Below are 17,497 nucleotides of genomic sequence, written 5' to 3'. Positions count from 1 at the left end.
AAGGCCCTTCCAGGTGCTGAGGCTGTCTGTTTGTGGGAGAAATATGAGCAACTTAACCTTGTTGGTCATAAGGTAAGAAACACACACATATCTAATGGTGCCCATGCTTTTACAGTGGATGTCCTCTATGATAGATTTTTGGGTCTATTAGGAGACCTAGCACTTTCTAAATTCAAGAACCATTTAATGTGTCCATGGAACTGAGCCAACCCTCACCCACTTTCTTTTTGTACTCCCCCACAACACCTGATGATGACTCTGCTCAAGAATTTCCTGCCCTAACCACAAACCCCATCTCACTTCCACTCTCAGTGTTGCCAAACATGCTCAAGTTCTGTCTAGCAAAAAACAGCTCAATGAACAATGATGAGGGCAGGGCCAATCCTAGGCAGGGTGGAAATGAGGGGTGGGTCCAATACATCCATATATGGACCTTATTTCACTTTTGGCCACTACCAGGATGCTGAGTTTGGAGAGCAGAGCTTGCTCCAATTAAGGTGTGGTTGAGCATGACAGACAAGTGGAATGGGATGGAGAGTCAGAGGAGGAAGGGACCTTTCTCACCCTTGCTGCTTATCCTAGGGGCACAGGCTTTCATGGGGATCCAGGCAGGTGAGTCCAAGGAGCAGGTGGGTAGGAAGATGGAGGATATTGGGGTCTGGTTTGATAGCAGAGATTCAGACCCTGCTCTTATATGATATGAAAGACATCCAGAGAGTCAAACTAACAAGGAAATTATGACTAGGACCATCAGGGCAGGAAGTGATTTTGATGGAATAATGCTTCTCCCCCAGTCCATTACAATTAAATCAAGGTTTTATATGTAAAATTATTTTATGGTGTCTTCTTCAAGTGACCAATCCCCAGTAAGAATTTAAAGGGTTTGGGGCTGGTCTGGGATTGAAGCCACAAGGACAGTGAAAGGAGAGAGGGATGAGAATTAACAGCCTTTGGTTAAGGTGCTGTAATGTACAGGACCTACAGAAACTGGAGAAGAAAGTGGCTGAGAACTGCTAAGTTATCAAAGAAAGAAGGGCTAGATGAAATGGAAGGGGCGTCAACTAGGAGAGCATTTAAAAAAAATGGAGGAGAAAAAAAAGAGGAGGCTGAGGAGCAATGTCTCACAGGCGGGACCCACACTTCACTGAGTGCCCACTTGGTGATCCATGCAAAATAACTTTGATTTGATTTCTTTTTGTTTGGCTCACCTCTTATTGAGGTGACTATTTCTTTCTGAACCAAAGGCACCTGCAGGGTTCAGTTAACACCTACTCCACAGGGTTGTGGAGATTCTCAGAGGAGACCCTGCCAGTAAACACTTTGTAATTTTAAAGTCTCATAGAAATGTCAGTGACAGTTGTGATTACTATTGTTTTGATTTGTGATTTCATCATTCTAGGACACTCCTAAGGAGGAATCAAAGGTCGTTACTTGTTCTGAAACTGATTCTCTGAAACTCAGGGAGTTGTTGCATGGCCACTGAGAGCTAAAGGACTTGAGTACTATGTGTCAGAGGTAGGACTGGAACCCAGGCCTACTTGATTTGAAAGTGGGCTCTCTATCACTATACTGTGTAGCCCTACTTGAGACCTCTATGACTATTACTATCATGGCTTCTACTACCAGCAGGACAACATGCACATCATTCCTCTTGTCTATCTGCTCTTAGAGTTGCACTGATGTAGTTTTCAGAGAACTTGCTTTGGAAGGGTTTGCATTATTGTACTTTTATTTAGGTACAAAATGCACTAATATTGTCCACTTGTACAAGAGTCCCTAGCATATTATAGATACAAGAATGAGAACAGGACAGTGACTTGTCACAGGACCATTTCTTTCTGAACTCCATTGACAACATCAAAGAGAATGAGATGATAATTATGGTAATCAAAATAGATATGAAAGCAATGCTTCCCTTGGATGTTGGATAACCCAGGAAGAAGTTGACATCTACATTTGTTTTTGGGGATCCTTAGATCCTGGATCGAGGGGGCTATCTTGGCAGTGAAGTAGTGCAGGGGATAGTGCCAAGTTTCTGGAGTCCTGAGTTTGAATCGGGCCTTGGACTCTTAATAGCTGTATGACTCTGGGCAAGTCACGACCTATTTGCTTCAGTTTCTTCATCTGTAAAATGGATATAGTAATGGCACTTACTCTGCAGAATTGTTGCGAGGAACAAATGAGATAATAATTGTAAATCACTCAGCACAGTACTTGATACACGGTAAGAGTTATGGAAAAATTTCATCATTATTATTATCATTATTGTTAGGTAGATCAATAATTTACTAGGAAAAAGGCTAAAGAAGGCATATTTGGAGTCCTAGCTGTCAGGGGATAGCCCCTGTTGGTTAAAACATAAAGGATATTCTTTACAAGCAATGAGGATTTAAAGATGTAACCATTGGTCTCTGAGGCTTTCATATTTGTTTCAAGTGGACCAGTGGCCCATCTTAGAATCTGCAGTGTAGATTTAGAGCTATAGAGGACCTTCAAGATTATCGAATTCAAACCTTTCACTTTACAGATGAGGAAACTGAGGCCCTGAGAGATCAAGTGACTTGACTATGATTACACATGTAGTAAACATCTGTGCTCCTTGCTGAGGACAGAGTCCAGCCCAACGTCAAGCACACAGAAGCAAAATAAGGGGCTTTGGGAAAATAACAGCCAGAGACTATACCTGATAGTCAGATCTATGGATGCCCCTATGGGAAAATCCTTGAAAAAAAAAAGGATCAGTGTCCACATCAGTTCTGGACTCTCTTTCCTTTATTTTCATTTTTATTTTAACTCTGTCATTGTGGCTCAGTGGGAAACTGATCAGCTCAGGAGTCAGGTTGATCCGAGTTAAATTGCTGCCTCTGACATACTCGTTATGCAATCATGGGGAAGTCAAGTAATGCCTTACTTTTCCAGGAAGCTGCCCAGAACTAAAAGTTCTGGCTTAGTTGTTGATATACATCCATGGAGGGAGTTTCCATATTGGAGACTCCCCACACTGGTGAAATCACAGGCTAGCCAAAAAAAAAAATTGACCCTAGAACCACCAATTCACCCTAGGGTTCCAATGATGTTTTGTGTTCTTGTTATCATGTTTAGCCACCAGGGGGCATTCTGGGTTTTCACTTACTCTGACCCATTTTAGACATACTATACTTTTTCCTCTTAGTTCAATGGAGACAAATTTTGATTTTTTTCAAGACACTTTATTTTGGGTAGCTAAAAAGAAATTAGTGTAATAACAAATGAACTGTCAGCATACAGGCTTATTTTCCTAACTTCCTTAATGTTTGGCTGTTAATTGGATTGTTTGGTACAATTTATGGGATCCCATAAGGGTTTTTTTTTTTTGATCTGACCATCTTGACTGGGTAATGAACTACAAAGTCTCCCCTTTCATTCCTCAGGAACTTCTCCTTCTTATTACTTTCTTTTACCTCCATTCCTTTAAGGATGATATAGAAGGGAAACTCTTGCCTTCAGATATATTGTAATTGATTATTTCTTGGTTTAGCATCCATTAGGACTCTAGGTCCATTCAAACTTGGAATTGAAGCCCTTCATTTTTTCCCCCATCCAAGATGTTCCATCTCATCCTGGTGAAAGGTAAAAGGCACATTCCTCCAACTCTATGACCATCAATTGCCATGTTGTCAACTCTTTCCAGTACCTTTCAAAGGATGGGAACAGCCTTAGAGACAGAGTTTGAAGGGATCCTAGAAGCTCTTCTAGTCCAGCCCAGGCAAGAATGAGGACTCCCATTCTCCATAACATCTTCCAATAAGTGGTCTTTCAATCTCTGTTTGAAGACCTTCAGTGATAGTGATCTCACTGCATTTTTAAAAGAACAGGGACTATTTAGCTTGTAGAAGAGAAAACTAAATCAAAAGTAGTGACGGTGAGTTTATAGACAGCTATATTCTAATGTTTAATCGAATATCATGTGAAAGAGAGAATAAACTCTTTCTCTTTGGCATCTAGAAGGCAGAACCAGTATTATTAAGGGGGAAGTTTGAAAGATGCACCTTTAGGCTTAATGTTAAAGAAAAAAACCATACAATGCATTCCAGGAAGATGGCAGAGTAGGCCAGAAATTTCCAGGTTCTCCTGATTTCCTCCACAAACAGAAAATCACAATGAAATGAATATGGAGCAGCAGAAATAAAGGTGTTTTGAGAGGAACTCAGAGAGGACTCCAGGGGCTGAGATTATTAGAGTTATTAAACTACCTATACACTTTGATCCAGAAATAACACTACTTGGTCTATTCTCAAAGATGATTAGGGAAAAAGGACAACAACCTGTACATCCTAGAGCAGGGGTGGGGAACCTGCAGCCTTGAGGCCACATGTGGCCCTCTAGGTCCTCAAGCGCAACCCTTTGATTGAATCAAAAAAAGAGCCACACTTGAGGACCTAGAGGGCCACATGTGGCCTCAAGGTTGCAGGTTTGGTCTGTGGAGGTTGAATTCAGTCAAAGTCCCAAATTAACTATAAAGGGCATATGAAGAAAGATATTGTCTTCATCCAGAGAAAGAACTGATAAATAGAAGTATGTATAGATTAATTTTACATATATGTGTGTATACACACACATATGTACACACACACACACACACACACACACACCTATTTGTGTCTAATGGTAGCCATCTCCAGGGTAGGAGGGGGGAGAGATGAAAAAAATTTAAAAAAATTTACATGATAATTTTGTTGTATATTTGAAAGAAATAGCAAGCTGTGCATAGTAGATTTGCAGTTTCATGCATAATTATCTTTTTTATTGTACTATGTTATGGAAATGCTTGTTTTATTTAACAAATTAAAAAAATATTAACAATCAGAGTTGCCCCAAAACTCCTAGGGTATATTGTAGTGGAGAAACATTGCCAAATTTGGGTTGGACTGCTCCTTTTAACTCTGAATTCTTTGATAGGCAATTTATTAGAATTATGTTTAGTTCTAATTGCTAAAAAATCTTTATTTTGAGATAAAATCTGTCTTCACATAACATCTACCCATTCCTTATAGCCATGCTACTGAGGGCTGTACAAACAACTCTATTTGCTCTTCAACATAATAATCCTTCAAATGTTAGGCTTTATCCTATCATGAGGCTCTTTCTTCCCTTAGTTTTCTCTTATCCATGTGAATAATTTTCTGTTCCTTCAAGTAACCCTTATGTAATATGGTCTTATTATCATCTTAGCTACCCTCTATTAAAGAAGCTTAAGCTTCTGAACATCACTTCCAAAATGTGAGACCCCAAACTGAATCCAATAACTGAGCCGTGATATCATAGTTGTCTGGAGTAGTGTGGAAGTAGTCCTGGACATCACGTTTCCATTCTTGCACTTTAAGACGGCATTAGATTTTTGGCAGTCACTTATTGATTCCTATTGACCTTGAAGTCAATCAATCAATCAATGAAGCATTTGCTATGGACCAGGCACTGTGTTAAGTTCACTAAAGCCTCTTAGTTCTTTTTTTCATATTTACCATTGCTGGTTCACTAACCCTGAACTGCAGTCAGTTTTTGGAATATGTTTAGACATTTCTTCATGACAATGGTCTATGCATGAATTTGTAGGATTAAAATATCATAGATTCCCTAATCCAACTTCTTCATCTGCATGCTTAAATCAACTCAATATTTTTAGCACCTACAATGAGTAAGGAAGCTAGTTGGTCACCTAGATGGTGCGATGGATACAGCGCTGGGCCTGGAGTCAGGAAGACTCATCTTTCTCAGTTCAAATCTGACCTCAGACACATACTAGCTGTGTGACCCTGGGCAAGTCACTCAACTCTGTTTGCCTCAGTTCCTCATCTGTAAAATGAACTGGAGAGACAAATGGCAAACTACTTCAGTGTCTTTGCCAAGAAAACAAAGAGTCAGACATGACTGAAACAACTGAACAACCACAGTTATATCAGAGCCTGTATGTTGTCATGATGAAGCCCCTTTACCAACCTTAAAGAGTTATATACATTTGAGTTTTATTATTTTACTAATATCACTATAATTTTCGAGCCTGGTTCTATCATCCAACATATTAACTATTCCTCCAAATTTGGTGTTATCTAAAATTTTTATATTCATGACCTTTATGCTTTTGTCAAATCTATTATAAAAATATTGGATAGGACCAAGGACAGAGGTTTGAGTCTTTCCTAGAAACCTTCTTCCATATCTACATTGAGATGTGAATCACTATCCCTTATGTCCATTCATTTAACCAGTTCTGAAACTACTGAATTTCACTCACCTCATATATATCTCTCAGTCTCATATATAGGAATGCCATGACAGACTTTGCTAAATGCATGGCTGAAATACAGGCAATATGCCTCTGGTTTTTTATTTCATCTTCCAGTCTGGTAATCCTGTTGACAAAGGAAATGAGTCTAGCATTGTTTTTGTTAAAGTCTGGGTGGATTGCACTGATATTTTTGAAATGCTAGAAAATTGTCTCTTCTATGCATTTTGAAATTTTCCTAGAAGCCAAAGTTGAGTACACTGGCATATTATTAGAAGAACCTACCTTCCCACTTTTTGAGAATCAGGAGAATGTTTGCTCACTTCCAAGGCTAGGGACCCTTCTCTGCTTGACAGTCTCCTAGAACTTGTCCACACCTACTCAGTAAGCATATATGCTTGCTATGAGGATATTCCTTTCCATTCTTCTGGTTTTCCCTGAATTTTTAGCACCACATAGCACAACCAGAGAGAGAGGAGAGGAAGTACCTAGAAACTGAAAAACAGGAGATATAACTAGAACATTTTAAAAGACAGACTAGATCACATGTCTATATGTTACCAGAGATTTGGACATGGTTAGAACCACAATGAATCAATAAGGCTTGCCAATTCTGCCTGCTGTGTGGTATGTCAGGAGCTAGGGGTCACTTGGCATGGTGGCAGACTCCTTGTCAATGTGACAGGTGTCTGGGGTGTTAGAGCTGTGACTGCTCTCTGAAGTAGAGAGATGAGCAGGATATGCCTGAGGACGGTCAGAGGAGAATCAGGGCAGTGACTTTGCAGTGGGAGTTTGTGGGAACTGGAGAACTCCAGAATCACCAGGCACAGGCAGGTAGCAGACACAAGAGTCAGTTTAGGGCTGCCATTTGGGGTGTGAGGTGAGATCATGCCTTTTCTCTTGTATAAGAATATAGCAACTGGGGAGAGGGAATGAAGATGAGAAACAAATTATAGTCTCAATTGCCAATCAACACCCAACTGGTTCCCTTGGGAAAGAACATTTAGCTTTTTCTTAATTCTCATCCTTGTTGACCTCCATAGCATTTTACACTATTGACCAACCTCCTTCCATTCATATTCCTTTAATAACATCCCAAGCTGATGCTTTACCTATTCTTTGATTTTTCTCCTGTTCCAACTGTGCTACAAAGCTCTCTCTTTGTCCATAGTCAATGTAAGGTTTAACTCCTTTTACCTTTCAATATTCCTAATGTTCTTAAAGAATCATATACTTTCACATCCATCCTCAGTTACCTAGTCTCAATTCCACATTTTTGCACATCTTTTAAAAATCGAGGTTGTGTCAGGAATTTTTTGTGCCTTTTTAGGTAGTTCCCCTTCCCCAATCCCATACCCTTTCCTTCAGCATTGGAGTCCTTTATATTTGTGTCATCAGAACCTTATTCCCGAGAGCAACCCATCCCTCTTAAACCAACTCCTTTCATGGAAATATAGGCCAAAGGGTACTGTATAACTTTTATCTGAATTCTAAAATACTCTCTTCTATGTCTAAGGTACATGTCAGACTAGCCAAATATTTCCTATTCTAAGCTATCATAATAATGGCTTCCATTAATATAGTGCTTAAAGTTTGCAAAGCATTTGGCATCCATTTAATTATTTGATTCTCATAGCATCTCTTTGAGGTAAGTACTACAGGTATAATTGTTCTCATTTTATTGATAAGGAGATTGAGTCTCAGAGAGATCAAATAAATTTCCCAAGATCTCATAGCTGATAAATTTCAGGGCCAGGATTGGATCCAGGGCTCTGCTGATTTCAAATTCAGTACTTGTTCCACTGGACCATGCTGATAGTGTGATATCTGATATCCAAACTTCCCACCGTTTCTGCTTCAGCAAGCCTCTTCCCCATCTTAGTAAGAATCTAGCTCATAATAGCAATTTGCCTCCTTAATGTTTGCACTTTCTGAAATATATAATCATCAGCAAGACAAGACAAGGTTTCGTAGCTGTTCTGATGTAAGAGAGAAGCATTCCAGCAGTTGTCTGCATGGCCAAAGTCAGTTACCACTATATATAATATATAATATATAACATATACCACTATATGTTGTCTCCATGACAGCTTTGTGATTTGTTTCCAGAACTCATCATCTGGTTCCTCCTTCTGGCTAGTCAGAAAGTGCTGATCTGAATCGATAGTTAACAACAAATACTTATTAAGCACTTACCATGTGCCAGGGACTGAGCTGAGTACAAACACAAGCAAAAAGCAAGATAGGCCCTGCCCTAGAGGAGCTTATATTCCAGTGGGGAGACAACAGATAAAATGGAGCTGAAAAAGGTGTGTTTGGGAGGGAGGAGAAGGTAGCCCCATAGAATCATGGTGGGGAAGTCTGCAGAGTCAAGATTGGAATTAGATGGAGAGGAATGAGCATGGCTGGCTTGGGCATTTCATCAAAATGGAGATTCTAGGAGGAATTCATGAATCAGAGGATGGAGTCTAGGGGCACAGGGATTTTCCTGGATGAGAATGTTGCTGGGGCATGGTGGAGAAGTCCAGAGAGTCAAAAGGAGAACCTGGAGAGGGGAAGTTACTCACTGTAGTTCCTTATACTTGTGGAATCTCAGATGTAGAAAAAAATCAAGGCCAAGGACATTATCACATTTTGCTTGGAAAAAACAGGCTATCAATTAATCCTCTCGGATGACATACTTGCCTCTACTGATTGCAATGTTGACATAAGATCAGATCAGGATACATACATCATACATATACATATACGTTCTAAGCCCTCATTTTGCAGAAGGGGAAACTGAATCTCAGAGAAAGAAAATGATTTCCTCAGGCAGCAAATAAGCCAGACATCACATCCTGGTTCTGTGACTCCAAATCCATTTAAATTTCAAACTTTCTCAATCAGATCAAACAGCTTCTCCTGGCCATGTCCGGGAGGAATCTTAGGGAGCTGTGTATGTTTGTGACTCTAGACAGTTTTACAAAATAGTTGCACAAATTCATTTCGTGTACTGAGGGACCAAAGGTGGGACTTTCCCTGTAGGTTTCCCTTATCAGAGGGACATTAAACACAAGAATATACACGGGGCAAAAGTCCCTGGTAAACAAACGTACATGCAGCCAATATTTCTGACTGTACTTGACTGACCATTTCCCTGTCTCCTTATGCTGTATTGCTATAGGTCTAAAGGAATGTGATAGATAAGTCTCTCATACACCAGCATCTTTGTTGTGTTCCCACTTTCTTAGTTCAGCTGAAGCTCCTCCCTCCCCACTCTGTGTTGTTGTTTAGTTATGTCTGACTCTTCATGAGCTGTTTGGGGTTTTCTTGGCATTGATACTAGAGTGCTTTGCCATTTCCTTCTCCAGATCATGTTACAGATGAGGAAACCGAGGTAAACAGGGTAAAGTGATTTACCCAGGGTCACACAGCTAGTGTCTGAGGCCAGATTTGAACTGAAGAAGATGAGTCTTCTTGACTCCAGGCCTGGTGCTCTATCCACTGTACCACCCAGTTGTATTCGAGACCCATTCTGTACTAATACTAATATTTATGCAATCCTCTCTGCTCTTCCCTAAATGCATCTCAATACTGAGGAGGGGGTCAAGGCTGGTACAGTGCTTACATTATCAATTACCATCTTCTGAATAAACTGAATTCAGATTGAGCCATCCTGTAGGCCTAGTCCTATTCCAGGCCTGGATGGAAAGAATATCGGATGTCTTGTCCTCTTCTGAATTGTCTTGCTCCCCTAGTTTTAATTTCATTTCTTGTGGTGGGAGCTTATAGGATCTTAAGACTAGACATTTAGAGATAGAAGTGGACCTTTGAGGCTATTGATTCTAGCCCCCTCATTTTACAGATGAGGACACTGAGGCACAGAGAGGTTAAATGATTTTCTCAGGGTCACAGGATAGTAGGTGTCTGATGTAGGATGTGAATTGGGGTTTTTCTGACTCCTAGTCCAATGCCCTAGCCATGGTACCACCTAGCTGCCTCCCATGTAGCAGGACAGAGGGATAAGTGAGAGAAGGCATGAGGGTTCTGGGTCCCCACATACCTGATCTCCTTTTCTCTTCCCCTCTCTTCCTGTCCTGTAGCTCACCATAAGCATGAGGTACAGTTCACAGTAGTGGGCACAGGAAACTCCCTCTTGGACCTCACCATGGTGGATTTTGTAGATGACATGCAGGTGTTCCTCTATGACAAACAGAACAGCCAGCTCATGGCCAAGGAGGCCTGGATCTCCCAGGTCCTGGGGGCCAAGTTCAGGGAGAAGACTCAGCAGAAGTTAATAGACCATGAGAAGAGCTTCCTCTGGTTCCTGAAGAAATTGAGACTGAATGACACCAACAGTGACAGTGAGTCAGCCTCTCTCTTCTTTCCACTAATCCTTCCCTCCCCTCTACTTTCTTTTGCTTTTCTCTTCATTGAACCCCATGGTTCCCCTTTGTAGGAGACCATGATATTGGGCTGAGGCTCAGGATCAAAGATCTTTCGGGGGGGGGTACCAAGACTTAGGCCTCACTGAATTGCATCTGTTTCCTGGGGTACTGGCTCCTCCTCTTGGGAATGGTCCAAAGGGTCTTTGCCTCCATCCTTAGAATTGTCCCTTCCTACATTTTCTCAACTCCAATTTGAAGCAGTTATTCTCGTGTTCCTCCAGAATTTACCGTCATCCTGTGATTTCAACCCTTTTCCTACTGAATTCGACCCAATGCTCATTCCACTCTACCCCTGCCTCCAAATCTCCCCTCACAGAGAACATCACACTGCAGCTCTTCGTAGTTTGTGAACCTCAGAGAGACAGCGACATAGGCAACCAAATCAAGATTGCTGTGGATGGCGAGGATTTCTGCTGGCTGGATGAGATCGGACAATGGTTTTTCATGATGCCTGAGGCTGAGTCCTTCAAACCTATTCTGATGAGTACCTTCTGGGCCAATCAGAAAGCATACTACATGCAGGAATATTGTTATGGCATCATGAAAAAAATTCTGCAGCACTCAAGCAGAAAGAAGAATGGTGAGTCTCTGATCCTGCCTATCTCCAACCAGTTGGTCCACGCTATCTCGGCATTTTCTAGGTAGTAGCTGATGCTCTCATGTGGGAAATGAAAGAACTGTATTTTAATCCTGGCTATAGCTCTAGTTACCCTCAGAAAGGTAAAGGACTGTTGTTCTGTATGCTTTTGCTCAAGGGAAGAAAGCCATTCTCTAATGTGTCATTATCACATGGAGGTGACCACGGGATGTGTAGGGCCACACTTGCTGAGTGCAAGCTCTGTTTCATCCCATCAGGCACAAAGGCAGACTGGGTCTCCATCTTAAATAAAAGTGGTAATGTTTACTACCAAAAGAGAAAGTACCACATAATGAAGATTTGGGGTTGTTTTTGACAACAGCTGCTGATGCAGTGCCATCTACTAAGGTGGAGAAACACAGAATTGCTGAATTTGAGAGTTGGAAGAGACCTCAGTGGCCATAAATGTCACCCTGATACCTGAAAATCAATTCCTACTATAATGTATTTGACAAATGGTCCTCTAGTCTCTGACTGAAGCCTTATAAGGGAGGGGAATCCATTGCCTCTTAAGGGACCCCATTTCACTTAGGGAAAGCTCAAGTTATTAGGAAGTTCTTCCCAACCACCAGCCTAAATTGACCTCTTTGTGATTCCCCCCACTCTACTACACTTGCTTGTCCCTGCTGGTTTCTAATCAAATGAGTCTAAGGTCTTCTCCATGTAACAACCCTCCAGCTATCATATCCTGAATGCCCCACACCAAAGATTTCTCTTCTAAAGGCTAAACATTCCCAGTTCTTTAATCAATGTTCCTATAGCATGGACTCCAAGCCTTCGCCATCCTGGTTGACCTCCTCTGGACACCCTCTAGTTTATTAATGACCTTTTTATTTAGTGGTGTCAAGAACTGAACTCAGTACTCCCTATGTGAGTTGATAAGGATAAAGCAGAGAGGAAAATCATCTCCTCATTGGTGAAAAGCCTCTTTGAATGCATCCTGAGATCCCATGAGCATTTTTTTGGTTGCCATATCAGAATGATGATTCATCTTAAGCTTGAAGTTCATTAAAATTCCCAGATAATTTTTCAGAACAACTTTTGTCTTGCCATGCCTCCCCCATCTTTCACTTATGAAGTGCATTATTTAACCAACTTCACATTTATCTCAATTGAATTTCATCTTACTAGACTCTGATCAATTGTTTAGCTTGTCAAAGTCTAGATAGACTCTGCCATCCAGGGTTTGAGATCCATCTCTCACCTTTTGTGTAATTTTCAAATTTGGTAATGATGCCGCCTTTGACTTTTTTCCCATCATTGATAAAAATGTCAAACTTCAGAGTCAAGCATGGATCGCTGGATCCCTATACTGCCAAGCTGACATTGAACCATCGCAACTGTGCTTTAAAATCTAACCATTCAACCAGTTTTTAATGCATTCTAACTATCTTGTAGCCCATACCTCTCCATCTTTTCCACATGGATAGCATAACACTTTATAGAATGCTTTGCTGAAATCTCAGTAAACTCTGTCCACAGCATGCTCCACATCCAATAGTTGAGTAATTCTGTCAAAAAAGGAAATGAGTACTTTGGCATGATCTGTTCTTGAGAAAGCCATGTAAGCCCTTGACGATCACTGCTTCTTTTTCTGGATGTTCACCAAGAATTTTAAAAAAATAATTCTCGAGTTTCTCTGGGAATCCAAGTCAAGCTCAGTGGTCTGAATTTTCATACTGTTTTCTCTTCCTCTTTTGAAAATCAGGAAATGTTCCCATTCCCAGTCCTGTGGTAGGTGCTCCATTCTCCACTGTTTTTTATGTCACTGACAGTAAATAAGCCATCACATCTGCCAGTATTTTTCATTACTCCCAAAATGTTGTTCATCTGGGACAGGTGATTTGACTTCATCAACAGCAACCAGGTGTTCTTTTATAATTTTCTTACTTGTCTGGGGGTATCTCTCTCTCCCCCACCCACCTTAGCCTTTTTTTGCTTAGGCATTCCTAGTGTAAAAGTCATTCTCTTTTGAAAAGAAAATAGAAGCATAAAAATAACTGAGCAGCTTTGCCTTCTCTCTCTTTAGTTATCATTATTCCATCCACCCCCAAGCAGTGATCCTATCTCATTTTAATGCTTTTTTTTTTCTCCAAATAGCTTAAAAACATCATTTTTATTGTTATTCTTGCTTTCCCTCACCAGGTAAAGCTCATTCTGAGCCTTAGTATTACTCATCCTACCTTTACGTGACAATGCCATTGTCACCTATTACCTGCCCTTGCTTATATATTCTGCATTTCCCTGTGTATCTGTATCAGTCTGTTCAGACAACTCTCCTTTTCCCCTCTTCATCAGAATTGTTACCCTTTGCTTCTTCACCGTTTCATTTTATAACATCTCCCATGCCTCCTGGGTGTCCTTCCTCTTTAGAATTTTGATCCATGAAGTCCTCCTTAGTTTCTTCTGAACTCTTTGAAATCTCCTCTCCTAAAATATAAAGTACATGTCAGACTAGATCTATAGTTTCTATTCCAAAGTCTAGAAGATAATGTTCATTTTCACTCGGGGTTCCTATCTCTGCAACCCAATTGTGTGCTAGTAAATTCTTAATAACTGACTGGGGTGGGGAATATGCATAAGTTTTTAAGTTTAATTTATATTATATATACTTTCTCCATCAATTTTTTTAAATCTAGCAAATCAACAAAACAGTCACAAGACAATTAGCAGCATTTATTGATTTCTAAGGTGTAATTGATCATGTTGAAAATTTAAACCTGTATATTTAAATCTGAGGGTTTAAATTTAAACCTGGCTCTTAACCTCTGTTTCTACCCCCAGAAACCAGTCCTTTATTAGTGAGAAAATGATTCTGAAAAATTTCTTTTATTGGTTTCTTTACAATTTAAAGGATGAAGTTATCGCTAAGTCAAGTCACCATGTTATTAGCTATTGTGCTTTTGGTAGAGAGAGATTCAGTGGATGTCTGGACAAGGGTCACACATCACTGCTGTAGCATGCCTCTGTTAGGGGGAGTTTGTGATCCTGAGGGCCTGTGATCCTCATCACTGAAGGGAATAAGCACATATATGAAATCACTGATCTGAACACTGGAGAATATTGAAATATTGAAGATGATTCTGGCTTTTAACTCGTTGACTTCTTGTTAGGTTAAAAATCTGGTGACATCTTTGTCATGAGTATCAACAAACATTTATTGAAGGCCTACTGTGCAAAGGGGAGAATGGAGCAGTATAAAGTGGGTACAGAGGGGTTTTAGAATGAATAATGTATTATTCTGCCCTCAAAGACCTTATAGTTTGCTGGGTCCTAGGGGCTGTGACAATAAGGGAAGTGAAGGGAGGGAGAGACAGAGTAATGGAAAATAAACATGGAGATTTGTGCATGCTGTCTTCTCTAACCTTTGTCTTCAGTGCCCCCCGAAGTGACTGTGCTCTACCGGGAAGCTGTGGATGGCATCATCGTCCTCTCCTGCTCTGCTACAGGCTTCTACCCCAGCTGCATTCTGTTGCACTGGCAGAAGGGTAGGGACATAATTGCAGCAGGGAAGCAGAGTTCCAGCAGCACACTGCCAAATGCTGATGGCACCTTCTACCAAAGAATCATCATTGAACTCCCACCGGGGGACCCAGGGACCAATTATGATTGTGTGGTAGACCACATTGAGCTAGGAACACCAAAAGTATTTCCTGGTAAGTGTCAGACTTGAACTTGCTGGTCAGAGCCCCAGGAAGATAGGCAATGAAATATTGCTGACCCCTGCCCTTTCCCTTAGCTTCTCCAGAATGGACCCATAGGGGCAGGTTCCCTTTGGTGTACTCCCCATTACTATTTGGGAAGATTCTCACCTATATTAACTCTCTGCTCTTTACTCCTATACTCTTTAGTACCTGGAAAACCTCCTAAGAAGAGGACCTGGACTGTGACACTCAGCATTCTGGGGGTTGTCATCTTTGTGCTGAGCTGTGCTATGTCCTTTATTCAGTGGAAGAAGACAAATACAGGTGTGTGTCTGAGGAGAGAAGGAATAGGACAAGAATTGTAGGTCCCAGGGAATGGAAGACATTGATGTAGGAACTGAAAAAAAGGGCTTTGTGAAAAGAATCCCATAAAGTTCAGGGATACTGCCAAGGTCAACTTGTCCACACTGTACCTGACTGAACAACAACTCTGACAAGTAGGCGATCTGCCTTGAATTAATCACAACAGGTATGGAGGACTCATTACCTTCTGTGGTAGCTCACTCCCCTTTTGAACTACCCTAATTGTTACATATATTTTTTCTTACATCAAAGCAAAATTTCTCCTTCCTTTCTTAACCCCTGGTGATTTCTGCTTATGGCTCCTAGTTCTATTCTTTGGTGCCACATCTAACCCCTCTTCCGTGCGGCAGCCTTGCAAATACTTAAAGGCAGCTATCAGACCTTTCCTAAATCTTCTCCTCTCCAGGCTAAACATGATTCTCCCCAAATTCTCTCCCCAAATCACAGAATTTGAAAGCTCTAAGATACTTCATGGTCAGTCTAGTCTAAGCTGGACACAAAAAGTATTGTTCAAAGCCTCCTCACATGGCATGACATCTAATGCTGTCCCTATTAGGGTAGACTTCCAGATATGCTACAACTTGTCAACATCCTTTCTAAAATGTGGCTCTGGACACAATACTCCAGATGGGCTCTGACCAGGCAGAAGACTGTGGGAACCTCTCTCATTCTGCATAGTACATCTTTCTGTTAATTTAACTTAACATGATATTCACTTTTTCAGCTGTTCTGACTCAAATTGAGCTTGCAATCCAGTTCCACACTTGGGTTTTTTTACATGCACACACTGTTGTACAGTCATGCCTCCCTTAACCTGCTGTTAGCAGCTTACAACTGATTTTTTATTTTATTTTATTTTTTTGGGGGCTAGGCAATGGAGTTAAGTGACTTGCCCAGGGTCACACAGCTAGTAAGTGTTATGCGTCTGAGGCCAGATTTGAACTCATGTCTTCCTGAATCCAGGGCTGATGCTCTATCCACTGCACCACCTAGCTGCCCCTACAATTGATTTTTAAAATCCGAACTTCAGACTTTACATTTAGTCTTATTATATTTCATCTTATTAGCTTTGGCTCATGTTTCTATTCTGTTTTGATCTTTTCAGATTCTGACTGTCATCCAGCATGGGAGCTCTCCCTTTCAGCTTTGTGTTGTCTGCCAGCTGATAGGATGCTAGTTATGACTTCATTAATTTCATTGATTAAACAATGCTGAAGATCATAGGTCTAAAGATAGATGCTTGGGGCTTTGGTCCACTTGGCAGGGGAGAACTTGACCCTATCCTTAGGGACCCACAGATCTAACTGGGGAGACGTACTCCTCATGCGCAGGCAGCTCCCAGCCTGATTTTCAAAATGCACAGTCCCTGTCTCTGGGGAAGAGACAGTTTGAGATCAGGTGTGGTCCTGCCTAGAGACAGGGACATGGAAGAGCCACATTTCCAGATCCTCTCTAGACTTAACCTTTTTTGTCACTCGAATTGTATTGCAGGCTACAGCATCCATGAATGTGCCACAATGGAAGGTGAGACACAGGCAGGGAGTGGGGTGGGGGAGGGGGCAGAGGGGAGTGGCTGGAGAAGACCAAGAAATATAAGATATCCCTATCCTCCAAGAACTTATGACTCCTGGGGCAGGGCAGAGAAGGATTCCATCTAATGGGGCAAAGAAGCTGGGAAGGGAATTGGGTATGGTTGTGAGTGTGTGTGTGTGAGTAAATGCCAGATTCCTCATCTGTCGTCCTTTACCCACCCATGATGGGCCTTTGGAATGGAGGTGGGACATGGGCACAGAGCGATCCTCCCCTGTTAGCTGTTTTCTCAGGGTCAGGCTTCAAGGGAGAATATTTGCCTGGATATAAGAAAGGTGGGAACCTCACATTTTCCCCTCAGACATACAGATGGATATTCAAGAACACTAGAATATTCTGCAGTGCCGGCCTTGGAGAAACAGAAGACCAGCCACTGCTGCTATTTGCCTGCCCTTGCTGACCTTGAGGAAGAGAAGTCTAATTGGAATGAAGAACCCCTCTTGGTGCCAGCCAGCCTGTTGTCCTCCCTGTCCTCAGTGGCTTCCCTCTTCTCTCCCAACTCGGCCGTGTGGCTCCTGCTGTTCTATTGAACTGCTTAAAGGCAGAGCCCAGGAGTAGAAGGCCCTGGGTT

The 17,497-nt window shown here is 41.4% G+C and overlaps 1 protein-coding gene across 1 annotated transcript; it reads left to right on the top strand.

Annotated features, from left to right (window-relative positions):
• The first annotated feature begins 509 nt into the window (after positions 1 to 509).
• On the top strand, positions 510 to 17,456 carry LOC110218456 (zinc-alpha-2-glycoprotein-like). Its single transcript, XM_078149110.1, has 7 exons — positions 510 to 612; positions 10,348 to 10,608; positions 11,009 to 11,272; positions 14,707 to 14,985; positions 15,181 to 15,297; positions 16,828 to 16,860; positions 17,404 to 17,456. Exons 1-7 carry the CDS (start codon positions 510 to 512, stop codon positions 17,454 to 17,456), a joined length of 1,110 nt encoding a protein of 369 aa, XP_078005236.1.
• Positions 17,457 to 17,497: the final 41 nt, after the last annotated feature.

Source organism: Phascolarctos cinereus, unplaced genomic scaffold (assembly GCF_003287225.1).
Source record: "Phascolarctos cinereus isolate Bilbo 61053 unplaced genomic scaffold, phaCin_HiC Scaffold_2;HRSCAF=192, whole genome shotgun sequence".
NCBI lineage: Eukaryota > Metazoa > Chordata > Mammalia > Diprotodontia > Phascolarctidae > Phascolarctos > Phascolarctos cinereus.
The sequence above is the reverse complement of the archived record's forward strand: the minus strand, read 5'-3'. Positions and strand labels throughout refer to the sequence as shown.

Bases quoted from the DNA above. Each gene is read 5' to 3' on its own strand.
- LOC110218456 (XM_078149110.1), top strand. From the start codon at position 510: ATGACAGACAAGTGGAATGGGATGGAGAGTCAGAGGAGGAAGGGACCT. The intron at 14,986-15,180 runs GTAAGTGTCAGA...TATACTCTTTAG, and splicing joins AACACCAAAAGTATTTCCTG to TACCTGGAAAACCTCCTAAG. The intron at 16,861-17,403 runs GTGAGACACAGG...CCCTGTCCTCAG, and splicing joins TGAATGTGCCACAATGGAAG to TGGCTTCCCTCTTCTCTCCC.